General features: G+C 42.8%; 1 protein-coding gene across 1 annotated transcript; it reads right to left on the minus strand.

The window, feature by feature from the left end:
• Nucleotides 1–7,203: 7,203 nt before the first annotated feature.
• LOC117888171 (olfactory receptor 52M1-like) lies at nt 7,204–8,151 on the minus strand. Its single transcript, XM_034791416.1, has one exon. The coding sequence runs from the start codon at nt 8,149–8,151 to the stop codon at nt 7,204–7,206; it is 948 nt and encodes a 315-aa protein (XP_034647307.1).
• Nucleotides 8,152–15,154: the final 7,003 nt, after the last annotated feature.

Below are 15,154 nucleotides of genomic sequence, written 5' to 3' on the forward strand. Positions count from 1 at the left end.
GCATTTAATTTCAGAAAAGGGAACTATGCAAAAATGAGGAGGTTAGTTAAACAGAAATTAAATGGTACAGTGACTAGAGTGAAATCCCTGCAAGCTGCATGGACACTTTTCAAAGACACCATAATAGAGGTGCAACTTAAATGTATACCCCAAATGAAAAAAAAACACAGTAAAAGAACTAAAAAAGAGCCACAGTGGCCTAACAACCATGTAAAAGAAGCAGTGAGAGATAAAAGGGCATCTTTTAAAAAGTGGAAGTCAAATCCTAGTGAGGCAAATAGAAAGGAGCATAAACACTGCCAAATTAAGTGCAAGAATGTAATAAGAAAAGCAAAAAAGGATTTTGAAGAACGGCTAGCCAAAAACTCCAAAGGTAATAACAAAATGTTTTTTAAGTACATCAGAAGCAGGAAGCCTGCTAAACAACCAGTGGGGCCGCTGGAAAATCGAGATACAAAAGGAACAATTAAAGATGATAAATTAACTGTGGAGAAACTAAGTGAATTCTTTGCTTCAGTCTTCATGGCTGAGGATGTTAGGGAGATTCCAAAACCTGTGCCGTAGTTTGTAGGTGAAAAATCTGAGGAATTGTCACAGATTAAAGTGTCACTAGAGGAGGTTTTGAAATTAATTGATAAACTCAACATTAACAAGTCACCGGAACCAGATGGCATTCACCCAAGAGTTCTGAAAGATCTCAAATGTGAAATTGTGGAACTATTAACTATGGTTTGTCCTTTAAATTGGCTTCTGTAGCCAGTGACTGGAAGATAGGTAATGTAATGCCAATATTTAAAAAGGGCTCTAGAGGTGAATCTGGCAGTTACAGACTGGTAAGTCTAACGTTGGTACCTGGCAAATCAGTTGATAGAATAGTAAAGAATAAAATAGTCAGACACATAGAAGACCATACTCCTTCTAACTGCAGGCAGACATTTTAACAGCCTGAGCTCCATGGAAGGAATCATAGAATTATAGGACTGGGAGACATCTCGAGGTCATCAAGTCCAGTCCCCTGCACTCACGAAATGACCAGCACGATCTAGAGCTATTTGTCTAACCTGCTCTTAAAAATCTCCAATGATGGAGATTACACTACCTCTGGCAATTTATTCCAGAGTTTAACCACCCTGACATTTAGGAAGCTTTTCCTAATGTCCAACCTAAAGCTCCCCTGCTGCAATTTAAGCCCATTTCTTCTTGTCCTATCCTTAGAGGTTAAGGTGAACAATTTAATGCCTCCTTGTAACAACCTTTTAGGTACTTGAAAACTGTTATCATGTCTCCTGTCAGTCGTCTCTTTTTCAGAATAAACAAACTCAATTCTTTCAATCTTCCCTCACAGGTCATGTTTTCTAGACCTTTAATCATCTTGTTTGCTATTCTCTGGACTTTCTCCAATTCATTCAAAACTTTCCTGAAATGTGACGCTCAGAACTGGACACAAGGATAACACTTTAATCTGTGACAATTCCTCAGATTTTTCACTTTCCAAAACCTGTGCCGTAGTTTGTATCTCCCTAACATCCTCAGCCATGAAGACTGAAGCAAAGAATTCATTCCTACTCCAATGGAGGCCTAATCAGCAAGGAGTAGAGGGGAAGAATTATTGCTCGTGTCTTCCTTACAACTCTCCTACTAATACACCGCAGAATGATTTTTCCATTTTTTGCAACACTGTTACATCCTTCTTGTAGTGTGGGACCCAAAACATGACACAGTACTCCAGATGAGGCCTCACCAGTGCCAAATAGAGGGGAATAATCACATCCCTCGATCTGCTGGAAATGCCCCTACTTATACAGCTAACTTATGCAGTTAGCCTTCTTGGCAACAAGGACACACTGTTGACTCATAACCAGCTTCTCATCCTCTGTAAGCCCTAGGTCCTTCTATGCAGAACTGCTGCCTAGCCACTTGGTCCCTAGTCTGTAGCAGTGCATGGGATTCTTCTGTCCTAAGTGTAGGACTCTGCCCTTGTCCTTGTTGAACTTCATCAGATTTCTTTTGGCCCAATCCTCTAATTTGTCTAGGTCCCTCTGTATCCTATCCCTACCCTTCAGTGTATCTACTACTAGTCCCAGTTTAGTGTCATCAGCAAACTTGCTGAGGGTGCAATCCACGACATTTTCCAGATCATTAAGGAAGATATTGAACAAAACCGGCCCCAGGACCAACCCTTGGGGCACTCCGCTTGATACCGGCTGCCTGCTGGATATGGAGCCATTAATCACTTCCCGCTGAGCCCGACAATCTCGCCAGCTTTCTATCCACTTTAGAGTCCATTCATCTAGCCCATACTTCTTTAAATTGCTGGCAAGAATACTGTGGGAGACCATAACAAAAGCTTTGCTAAAGTCAAGGAATAACAAGTCCACTGCTTTCCCCTCATCCACAGAGCAAGTTATCTTGTCATAGAAGGGAATTAGCTTAGTCAGTAATGACTTGCCCTTGGTGAATCCATGCTGACTGTACCTGATCACTTTCCTCCCCTCTAAGTGCTTCAGAATTGATTCCTTGAGGACCTGCTCCATGGGACTTTTCCAGGGACTGAGGTGAGGCTGACTGGCCTGTAGTTCCCCAGATCCTCCTCCTTTCCTTTTTGAAAGATGGGCACTACATTAGCCTTTTCCAGTCCTTGGGACCTCCCCCGATCGCCATGAGTTTTCAGAGATAATGGCCAATAGCTCTGCAATCACATCCACCAACTCCTTTAGCACCCTCGTATGCAGCGCATCCGGCCCCATGGACTCGTACTTGTCGAGCCTGACTGTGAACCATTGATAACTACTCTATGGTAATGGTTATCCAACCAGTTATGTACCCACCTTATAGTAGATTCATCTAGGTTGTCTTTACCTAGTTTGTTAATGAGAAGGTCATGCGAGACTGTATCAAAAGACTTACTGAAATCCAAATGACAGGTTTCAGGGTAGCAGCCGTGTTAGTCTGTATCCTCAAAAAGAACAGGAGTACTTGTGGTACCTTAGAGACTAACACGAAAGCTTATGCTCTAATAAATTTGTTAGTCTCTAAGGTGCCAGAAGTACTCCTGTTCTTTTTGAAATCCAAATATATCACATCTCCACATCCCGTCTAGCCACATGGCTTTTTACCCTGTCAAAGAAAGCTATCAAATTGGTTTGACATGATTTGTTCTTGACAAATCCATGCTGACTATTACTTATCATCTTCTAGATGTGTGCAAATTGATTCCTTAATTATTTGCTCTATTATCTTACCTGGTACAGAAGTTAAGGTGACTGGCCTGTAATTGCCTGAGATGTCCTTAGTTCCTTTTTTATAGATAAGCACTATGTGCTCTTTTCCAGTCTTCTGGAATCTCTCCAGTCTCCTATAACTTTTCAAGGATAATAGCTAATGGCTCAGATATCTCTTCAGTCAGTTTCTTGTGTATTCTAGGATGCACTTCATCAGGCCATGGCGACTTGAAGACATCTAACTTGTCCAAGTAATTTTTTAACTTGTTCTTTCCCTTTTGTAGCATCTGATGCTACCCCATTTTCACTGGCATTCACTGTGTTGGGCATCCAAACGCCACCAATCTTCTTGGTGAAAACCGAAACAGAGAAGTCATTAAGCACTTCTGCCGTGTCCCCAGCCATCTCTGTATGGAGCTAGCTCTGAAAGGCAGAGCACCATGAGAAAACATTTAGGTCCTTTTATGAGTAAAGAGCAGCATCTCCCTGATCTGTTTCTTCCTCATCCCATCGATGATGGGGTGTAGCAAGGGGGGCACCAGAAGGTACACATTGGCAATGAGAACATCATCATACTTGACTTGGCTGTTTGATTGGAAGTCCAAGGCTTGGTGGCTTTAAGGGAACAGTGTTTTGACTTCAGTATAAAGTATTGTGAAAGCTGTTTTGGTAAATCTAAGTATGAGAATAGCCACCCTCTTGGGGGATTGTCAGACCCATTGTTTGCAGTTTGTTCTAATTGAGCAATCTCAGTGTGGGGTCCCCTCTACCCCAGTCACTGCTTGCTATAACAATTCCTCTAGTTTAGGTAGCACAAGAGGTACCCATATCCAGATAAACACACAACACCACCTGTACACCATTCCCTGCTTCATTGATCATAAGAATAGCTATACTGGGTCAGACCAAAGATCCATCTAGCCCAGAATCCTGTCTTCCGACAGTGAGCAGTACCAGGTGTTGTAGGGGAAATGAACAGAACAGCTAATTGTCAAGTGATCCATCCCCCCTCAACCATTTGCAGCTTTTGGCAAACAGAGTTTGGGACATGATATTCTATCAGGGGTGGAAGGGACCTCAGAAGGTCATCAGGTCTAACCCCCTGCTCAAAGGGGGACCAATCCCCAGACAGATTTTTTTTATCCCAGTTCACTAAATGGCCCCCTCAAGGATTGAACTCACAAGCCTGGGCTTAGCAGACCAATGCTTAAACCACTGAGCTATCCGTCCCCCATTACCCCTGCCCATCCTGGCAAATAGTCATTGATGGACCTATCTTTCATGAATTTCTCTAGTACTTTTTTGAACACTTTTATTGTATTGGCCTTCAGAACATCCTCTGGCAAAGAGTTCCACAGCTTAACCTTGAGTTGTGTGAATAATTCCTTTAATTTGTTTTAAACCAGGGAGCAATTAATTCCATTAATATATAAAAATACAAAAAAAAATCATATTGCTTCTAGATAAACCCATGGTACACCAACATATTGAATACTGCATGCAGACCTGGTAGCCCAACCTGAAAAAAGATATATTAGAATGGGAAAAGTTAAAGTCCAGTGTCACATGAGCTGGTCACATGCCCTTGCATGCGTCTATGAACCATTATTGGAGATTTTTAAGCACAGGTTAGACAAACACCTGTCAGGGCTGGTCGAGATAATACTAAATGTGGTAAGTATGGAGGTGCCATGGTGTTGCTTTGGGGCGCAGAATGTCACACTTCCCACCTTAGTTTACTGCAGGAGTGTTGGTCACTGAGTAATGTGGAGCAAGGTTTTGAACATACAACTAGGAAGAGTTGCAAAACATTGTAGTATATACCTTTGAACACTTTATAGATGAGCCTAGTGATGTCAAAAGTCAGCAAGTGTGCCTTCTGTGGGTCATTAGAAAACATTCATCTCTTTGTATCTGTGCAACATTTTTAACCATTGTCCTTTTCCAACAGTTGATAATGCAATAAATATATTCATCAGGGGAATGAGCTGCTGTACCTCAGTCTCCCCTTCCACACAGCAGACTAGGTTTATTATGGTTTTCCTGCTGTAACAGGCTTTGTGCCTGTGTACAGGTATTAGATGAGAAGCAGTATCCCCATAGCGCTCCTTGTTCACTACTCCAAGCATGCCCAAAAGCTTTTCCCAAGAATTTTGCATGTTACACCTTTTTTAGGATTTATGTTTACCATTAGCAACAAACTTTGCATCATGAGATTTAACAATAACACCACCAGAGTTTGGGACATCGCCATTGCCCATCCTGGAAAATGGCCATTCATGGATCGATTATCCATGAATTTATCTAGTACTTTTTTGAACCCTGTTATAGTATTGGACTTCAGAACATCCTTTGGCAAAGAGTTCCACAGGATAACCATGAGTTGTATGAATAATTCCTTTGCTTTGTTTTAAACAAGTGGCCGATTAATTCAATTAATATATAAAAATATCACATTACCTCTATATAAACCTATGGTACACCCAGATATTGAATAGTCCATGTTGATCTGGTAGCCCAACTTGAAAAAGATATATTAGAATTGGAAAAGTTACAGAAAAAGGCAACAAAATGATTAGGAGTGCAGAACAGCTTCCAAACGAGGAGAGATTAATAAGACTGTCTATACTCAGCTTGGAAAAGAGACAGCTGGGGGGCAGTATGAGAGAGGTCTATAAAATCATGAATGGTGGGGGAAAATTGAATATGGAAATGTTATTTATTCCTTCAAATAACACAACAACTGGAGTCAAGTATTAGGGGGTAGCCGTATTAGTCCATATCCACAAAAACAACAAGGAGTCCAGTGGCACCTTAAAGACTAACAGATTTATTTGGGCAGAAGCTTTCATGGGTAAAAAACCCACTTCTTCAGATGCATGGAGTGAAAGTTACAGATGCAGGCAGTCTATAATGACAAGAGAAAGGAGTACCTCACAAGTGGAGAACCAGTGTTGACAGGGCCAACAACTGGAGGTTACCCAAGGAAATTAATAGGCAGCAGATTTTTTTTTAAAAAAAAGGAAGTATTTCTTCACAGTCAACCACTGGAACTCCTTGCCAGATGATGTAGTGAGGATCAAGACTATAATAGGGTTCTAAAAAGAACTAGATAAATTCATACAGGATGGGTCAATCAGTGACTATTTGACAGGATGGGCAGGGATGGTGTCCTTAGACTCTGTGTACCAGAAGCTGGGAATGAGTGACGGGGGATGGATCACTTGATGATTACCTGTTCTCTTCATTTGCTCTGGGGCTCCTGGCATTGACCAAAGTCAGAAGAGAAGATACTGGGGTGGATGGACAATTGGTGTTACCCAATATGGCTATTCTGATATTCTTATATAGACAGCAGATGTATCTGCGGCCTCCTGTAACCCACTACACCCCACTCCCCTCCCAGAGCTAAGATAGAACCCAGGAATCTGATGGGGTTTCTCTCTCCAAAAAACTAACAAAGTAAAAACATACATTAAAATTAAACCTAACCAATGTCCCTTAAGTGATTTGCCACAAGACTGTGGAAAATGTATTAGAGCTGGGTGGGTTTAACATTTATTTATTTTTCTTTCTTTCATACAGGCATTAGATACAGTGCTCCTGTCAGCTATGGAGGTCGGGGGGAGGGACATGGAGATGATTCAGCAAGTGAAAAAGGGAGGGGAAGAGATGAGAGGATCGATCGACAGGGAGGTCCTGCGGAGAAGAGGCAGAGCAGGGATGGGGCCTTCTTAGAAGTATTGGCAAAGGGTGGGGCCTTGGTGGTCTAGTTAAAAGCAATAAGAAGGGTGGCAACCCCATGGGTTATATATAGACCGATTCCCCAGTTTGTCACGTTGACACAGCACAGTAATGGCAGTAAAGTGTTTAATGTCCTTTGACTGTCCAGTCAATGATTCAGGGAAGAGGGCCCAGAACTATGTCACCAACCAGCTCTGCACGGAGCTCGGTCTGAAAATCTGAGCATCAGGAGGAAACTTTAGGTCCTTTTATGAGTAAATAGCCATAGCAACCTGTCCCGGATCTGTTTGGTCCTCACCCCGTAGATGATGGGATGTACCAAAGGGGACACAAGGAGGTATACAGTAGCCATGAGAATGAGGCAATACAGGGGCATAGTGTTATCAATCCGGTGCATGATGGAGGAGAAGAGATCTGGTATGTAAAAGACTAAGATGGAACAGAGGTGGGAGCTGCAGGTCCCAACTGTCTTGAGCCGGGCATCCTTTGTGGGCAGGCTGAAGATGGCCCTGAGGATCTGGATATAGGACAGAGCAATAAAAAACACATCCATACTGGGCACAAAGAATGTCACAGAGAGGCTGTAGTAACTACTGGCACGGACGTCGGCGCAGGCCAGCTTCACCACAGAGATGTGCTTGCAGTACGTGTGGGGGATGATGTTGGTCTTGCAATATGGCCACCGACTCGCCAACAAAGGATATGGCAGTACGAGTAAGCAGCCACGCAGCATCACGGCCAAGCCAATCTTCACCACCATGCTGTTTGTCAGGATGGTGGAATGTCTCAGGGGATGGCAGATGGCCACATAGCGATCAAAAGCCATGGCCACAAAAATCCCAGATTCCATTGCTGCAAAGCAGTGAATGAAGTACATCTGGGTGAGGCAGGCACTGAAATCGATCTCCCTGGAATTGAACCAGAAGATGTTCAGCATTTTGGGCAGGATGGATGTGCACAGGACCAGATCGGTGATGGCCAGCATGCAGAGGAAATAGTACATGGGCTCATGGAGGCTCGACTCCCTCTTCACAATGAACAGGATGGTGAAGTTCCCCAAGATGGCTATGGTGTACATGGTGCACAGAGGGATGGAGATCCAGACATGAGCCACCTCCAGGCCAGAAATGCCCAGCAGGATGAAGGAAGACAGGTTTGTGAATTTGGTTGTGTTGGAATCTGACATGGAGTAGGAGAGAAGGTGTCCAACTCTGAGGCTGAACAGTGTCTTCTGCATATACTGTATGTTCCCCTGACTTCCTGTATGTGCCCAGGGTCTAGGCTTATGGTTGCAGTACAAATGCCTAGATGGAGAGACAATGTTAATATGAGACACTACATGCACTATTGGAGGTTGTTGTCATGGGTGAAGCAGATAAATTGCTCTTCACACACAGAAAAATGATATTTTCCTTATTCAGAGAAATGAATTATGAACAACTGACCCTACCAATGCCAATTCCATACATGATGGTGCTCCATTTCACAATAATTCTAACAGATTGTGATGTGGGAAACGTTAATAGGCACCCACAGCAAACAGGATTGTGGATACTGGTTATCACTCATCGTTCCTTAAAGCAATGAAATCCAGGCTAGAGAATCCATGCTGTAGGGATTTCCCCATTAACATGGTTGCTAAAAATCTGAGAGTGGAAAATAACCAAACCTTTGTGTAGTCATGTGGCAGGGGAAATATCCCAGCTAGAAAACACCTCGGGGAAAAGACCTGGGCTCCACGGAAACAGCGGCTCGTTCCAGTAATGGCCAAAAGAAAGACAATATGCAAATGCCTAAGGAATGAGAAGGACAACAACCTGCTTTGGACATGCCCTCAGTTTTGGTCACCAAATCTCTATAAAGAATATAGCAGCTACAGAGGGAGTTTCCAATACAGTCTATGAGAATGGGAGACTCCCCTAGTGCAACATACTGAAAATCTGGGACAGTTTAGTTTAGAGAAGAGACAGACAAGGGAGCATATGATACAGGAGAGGAAAATAAAGAATGGGACTTTTACATTCAAATGGACAAAGAGAGAACAGTTCCCAAGCAATAATATCTCTAGACACTTCATGTTTTAAAAGTGTTAATTGTCCTAAAATGAAGCAAATTATGAGCTAAATGGATTGGGGGGGAAATTGAGACAGGAAAATGGGAATGACAATTGGGAGTTCTTTAGTGGAGTTAATTAGGGAGCTAAAAAGCCTTGTGGTGAAAAAAGTGGACAACTTTGGCTAAAAACCTGGTTCAGTGAGAAAGGGGAGGCAGTAACTGGGGTGAGGGGGAGCGGGAAAAAGGAAATATATGTAGCAAGCAATACAAATTGGATGTTATGAAAATTGGAAAGGGTTGTTAAAAAGAAGAGGGAAAAATCAATGTTTGACAGAGCTACATATCACAAAAAGGAGGTTAAGTACATTGAGAAGAAAAGAAATCCCAGAAAAGTTTTACACCAATTATAAGAGGCAGAAAGTAAACTTGTTAATGTTAAAGAGAATGTAGATGTGTTCAAGAAATAGTTCTGTTCTGCGTTCAGAAAGAAGCAGAAGGAGGTATTCATATCACATGAGGTGATGAAACACTTTCCTCTCCATTAGAAGTCAAGGAGAATGTTAAACAGCATCCATAGCAGAACCTTAGAGTTATGAACACAAGAATTACAAACTGACGAATCCAACACACATCTTATTTGGAATCAGAAGTATGCAAGCCGGCAGCAGCAAAGTCTTAAAAAATAAGGAAATAGAGGACAATTCTGTGTTAAACATAAAGTATTTAAAAAGGGGAAGTTAATAAGATTTCAGAAGATCACGAAACAATAGAAAAGCTGATATGTGATTAGTTTAAAATAAAAGTCTAGGATTATAATTAATGCCAGCCAACAAGGTTTATGGAAAATCAGTCTTGTCAAATAAATCTGATTTTATACTTTTGATTGATCAAGAAAACCATGCAGATGCAATAAACTTTGATTTCTATGAGGCATTTGATTTAAAAGTGGAAAATATAACAATTAAAAATGAATACACTGCAATATCAGTAGAGCATATGTAAAATGGATATAAACTGGCTAACTAACAGAAAGCAGTTATCACTTGGCCATTGTCAGTGAATGGGGTGAGTGGGGTTCTGCAGGGATAAATTCTAGGTCCACGGATATTCAATATTTTCATCAATGATCTGGATGGAAATAGAAAGTCATTCAAGAAAAAATCGGTGGATGCCCCAAATATTGGCAGGATGGTCTTTTCAGGATCCCCACATTCCATAAGAAAGTGCCGTTGCTTCTGGGTCTGAGAGAATAATTTTGGATTTGACGGTATTAAAACATTTTGTTTGCATGGGTCTAGCTCACTAGACGCTTTTACCTCTGCACATGGCATTGGTGAAACTGACTGTGTCCAGTCCTGGGGTCCACATTTCAAAAAGGATGTTGAAAAATTGGAGAGGGTGCAGAAAAGAGCTACAGAAAGATTTGAGGATGGGGAAAATGCAGGACAGTGAGAGACTTAACTTATGAAAAAAAGGCAATCAAGTGCAGAATTTCATGGGGATAAAACAACAGGTAATGATGGTCTCTGTAATCTAGTAGAGAAAGGCAGAGCAAGACCCAATGGCTGGAGGCTGAAGCCACAGACATTCTTGTTTGAAATAAGGGCCACATCTTTAGCACTGAAGGTGATTAATCATTTGGACACACCACAAAGAGAAGTGCTGGATTCTCCAACTCCCCATATCTGCAGATCGAGACTGGATGCGATTCTGGAAGATATCGTGGTAGTTCGGGCAATGGAAGAATTCATCCATTGGCCTCATACTGTCTACACCAGAATTAGACTGATCTATCTACATCTCTCAGGGATGTGGGGTTTCTTGCTCTTCACTATGTTTCATAAAAATAAAATGCAGTTGTGGGTTGCATTAGCATAGGACAAGCATGCAAATCACAGGAGGTGAGCACTGCTCTACTTGGCACTGGTTAGGCCTCAGCTGGAGCACGGTGTCCAGTTTGGGTCACCCATGTATAGGAAGGACATAGAGAAACTGGAAAGGATCCAGAGGAGAGAGACAAAGATAACCCAAAGGATGTAATACAAACCATATGAGCAAAGGCCAAAGGAATTGGGTATGTTTAATTTGGGAAAAAGGAGACGGAGGAGGGTCATGACAGCCATCTTCAGATATTGAAAAGCTGCAATAGAAAAGGTGGAGAAAAGTTGTCCTCTCTTACCACAACAGGCGAGACAACAGTGGATTGAGATCAAACTACAGTATAACAGACTAAGATGAGATCGCAGGAAAAAGTTCCTAACTGTAAGAAGAGGAGGACAATGGAACAGGTGATTCGGGAGGTTGTGGAAGCTCCTTTGCTGGAGGTTTTCCAAAGGAGGCTGGAGCCATCTGTCCTGGATGGTTTAGACACAACAAATCCTGTATCTCAGCAGAGGGTTAGACTAGATGACCTCTGCGATCCCTTCTCACCCTGTGGCTCGATGATTCCATGATATAAAATCCTAGTGTAGACCAGTTCTTAGTCACACACAAGTCTTCGAGCTCAATTCAGGATAATTTGGTGAAATTTAATGGTCTGTGTTGTACAGCAGGTGAGACTTGAGGATCCAATGGTGTCTTCTAATCTTAAACCCATGAATCTATCAATAAAGAATGTAGATCAAACATTTATATTTACTGTGTCTCGCAACACACACACAAGGGAACATTCAATTGCATTGAAATATATAACACTGATGAAATAAAATTGTTTACATAATCCAGAATTGGAATGCAGAACTGCTTGCCACAGACATTACTGGAGCAAAGAGCTTAGCTAAATGGGATTCACTAAAGGATTGGTCATTGTAGGTAATGCTGCTGGCACCAATTTTGGTTAAGGCTGTCTGACAACTTCTATAAGGACAACTCTTTTTCAGTTTCTTATCAGGTTACCAAACTTCAAGCATCTGGATTCTAATTTTCCATGTTGGGTGTCTGTTGAATACTTCTTATAATTGTTCCACTGAGAAGCCTTAGCACCTCCATGATTTCCAGTTAGTGCGACCAGATAGTAAGTGTTGAAAATCGGGACAGATGTGGGGCACAATAGGTACCTATATTAGAAAAAAATCCCTGAATATCGAGACTGCCCCCAAAAAACCTGAGACATCTGGTCACACTATTTCCAGCACATAAAAATCAGATACCATGCCCCCATTAACAGCCAGAATCCTCAAATGCAAGAGGAGGAGGAGACAGTGTCTGCATTAACACACAGCTGGCTCCTGAAATCTTTACTCAGTTCTGACTCCAAGGGGAGTTTTCCTCATTGGGGAATGAGGAAAGTACGGGTCACATCCTCAGAATTTGGCCTTGTCTTGTAATTCTAGTAATACCTTTCATCCTGAAGGCTCCAATGTGCCACTGAAAGGCAGCCATCTCATGTCTGGCAGCCACCAGTCAGCCTGAGGCCCCAGCAAAGGGTCTGGTGGCACCTTAAAGACTTAAAGGGCAACAAAAATGATTAGGGGTCTGGAGCACATGACTTATGAGGAGAGGCTGAGAGAACTGGGATTGTTTAGTCTCCAGAAGAGAAGAATGAGGGGGGATTTGATAGCAGCCTTCAACTACCTGAAGGGGGGTTCCAAAGAGGATGGAGCTCGGCTGTTCTCAGTGGTGGCAGATGACAGAACAAGGAGCAATGGTCTCAAGTTGCAGTGGGGGAGGTCCAGGTTGGATATCAGGAAAAACTATTTCACTAGGAGGGTGGTGAAACACTGGAATGCGTTACCTAGGGAGGTGGTGGAGTCTCCTTCCTCGGAGGTTTTTAAGGCCCGGCTTGACAAAGCCCTGGCTGGGATGATTTAGCTGGGAATTGGTCCTGCTTTGAGCAGGGGGTTGGACTAGATGACCTCTTGAGGTCCCTTCCAACTCTGATATTCTATGATTCTATGATTCTATGATTGAATTGGCCCTGTCAACACTGATTCTCCACTTGTGAAGTAACTCCCTGCTCTCCATGTGTCAGTATATAATGCCTGCATCTGTAACTTTCACTCTATGCATCCGAAGAAGTGAGGTTTTTACTCACGAAAGCTCATGCCCAAATAAATCTGTTAGTCTTTAAGGTGCCACCAGACTCCTTGTTGTTTTTGTAGATACAGACTAACACGGCTACCCCCTGATACTTGACAGCAAAGGGTGACATTTTGCCCTGTGACACTAGGGAAAATTCATTCCCTGTGGCAGGGGCAATGGGAAGTTTAATGGATTTGAAGAGCAGAAAGGACCAAAGACTTACTCTCTATCCCATCATATACATGTTACACTGGGTTTGTCGAGCAGGTGAGCTCCTAAGCCAGAGATGGGTACAAGTGAATTCTGAAATGGAAGCGTCTTCCCTGGGAATCCCCCTCAGGTAGCCGTTTCCCACACCATTCTCACCCCAGCATCTGCAGCAGCATCCCATGCCGAGAGCCGACACAGGGATGTACATCATTTTTAATACAGCTCTGTGCAATCCCAGTGGGGTTCGCTCAGCCTCTAGGGGATTAGCAGCATCTGGATGTAAACAGGATGGAAACAAGCCTGTCTGTGCATTTGTGCTATTCTTCCAGCTTTAGAAGTAAACAGTAATTAAGGGACCTTCCCAAAGGGGGATGAGATCTCTGGGGCTCTCCACTTTGTCAGAGAGCAATTGTCTGCTCTGTGTATTTATGTATATTTTAAAATTGTACTTGATTACGAAGAAAGTAGGATAATGCCGAGAACTCCATAGCGTGTGACACCCTGTAAATGGGGTTGTTGCTAAGGGATCAGAGATCAGTAATTCTCATCAGTAACTATCATCAGACTGTGCAGCATATTTCTTTGAAGGACCTTGAAAACACTAAGCAAAGAAAAGTCACTATGAACATATCCCCATTATACAGATAGGTAAACTGACGGAATGAGAAGCAGGATGACAGACAGAACACAGGAGTCCTGATTTCCCTTCCATAATGACGGTCTCACCCTCAAACCAAGAAGGAAATGGACTCCCACTCTGCCATGGCCTGTTCGTTGGGTGGGATGCAGGAGAAAGGCTGGAAGAGGAAGTCTGAGCCTTGGTCATCCTCTCAAGGTGAATCTGAGGTTTCCAGAACTAGCTGGAATTTGTGAGCTCCCTGATCCTGGAAATTGTCAACTCCAGGACTCCACTATCACTAAAAGAATGTTCCTGTGGGTAGGATAGAGCCAGGGGGCTATCTTGGGGACAGAGGCCTCACCTTCCCCAAAAGCTGCCCTGGAACAAGGTGGGCCCTATAGGCAGACTAGAGACTGGATTAGTGTTTGCACTGGATTAGCTCTCTCCCTCTCAGTTCATTTCCTCCCATCTCTCCCAGGTGCAATTGAAATATAATGTTCCAGGATAGCCCCAGCTGGAGGGTGCTTGAATTTGCACAGTTGAACTCTGTGCCTGCTCATCTGGCTAATTGGGGGTATTCTCTGTTGCGGAGCATCTGGGCTTTTAAGCAGTGGAATGAGACTGAACAAAGTCTCCTGTCTGATCCCAATGGGGCACCATGTCCACCAATATTCAAGTTTCTAAGACTGTATAGCTGGCAAACATGGTTTAACTTACCTCTGTCGCTAAAGGCAAAGGGGGGGTGGGACTAGGTCCTAATTTGACTGGATTATTGTGTTTATAATTTATGGTCATTATTTGTATTGTGGAAGCCTCCAGAAGCCCCGCTCCCTGACCGTTAGAAACGTGGTTTCTGTAAAGGGAAATCGTGTCTTACTAATCTACTAGAATTCTTTGAAGGGGTCAACAAACATGTGGACAAGGGGGATCCAGTGGACATAGTGTACTTTGATTTCCAGAAAGCCTTTGACAAGGTCCCTCACCAAAGGCTCTTAGGTAAATTAAGCTGTCATGGGATAAAAGAGAAGGTCCTTTCATGGATTGATAACTGGTTAAAAGACAGGGAACAAAGGGTAGGAATTTATGGTAAATTCTGAGAATGGAGAGGGGTAACTAGTGGTGTTCCCCATGGGTCAGTCCTCGGACCGATCCTATTCAACTTATTCATAAATGATCTGGAGAAAGGGGTAAACAGTGAGGTGGTAAAGTTGGCAGATGATACTAAACTCCTCAAGATAGTTAAGTCCAAAGCAGACTGTGAAGAACTTCAAAATGATCTCACAAA

Source organism: Trachemys scripta, chromosome 1 (assembly GCF_013100865.1).
Source record: "Trachemys scripta elegans isolate TJP31775 chromosome 1, CAS_Tse_1.0, whole genome shotgun sequence".
Lineage (NCBI taxonomy): Eukaryota > Metazoa > Chordata > Testudines > Emydidae > Trachemys > Trachemys scripta.

Excerpts from the sequence above, each read along its gene's own strand:
- LOC117888171 (XM_034791416.1), bottom strand. The coding sequence starts at position 8,151 with ATGTCAGATTCCAACACAACCAAATTCACAAACCTGTCTTCCTTCATC.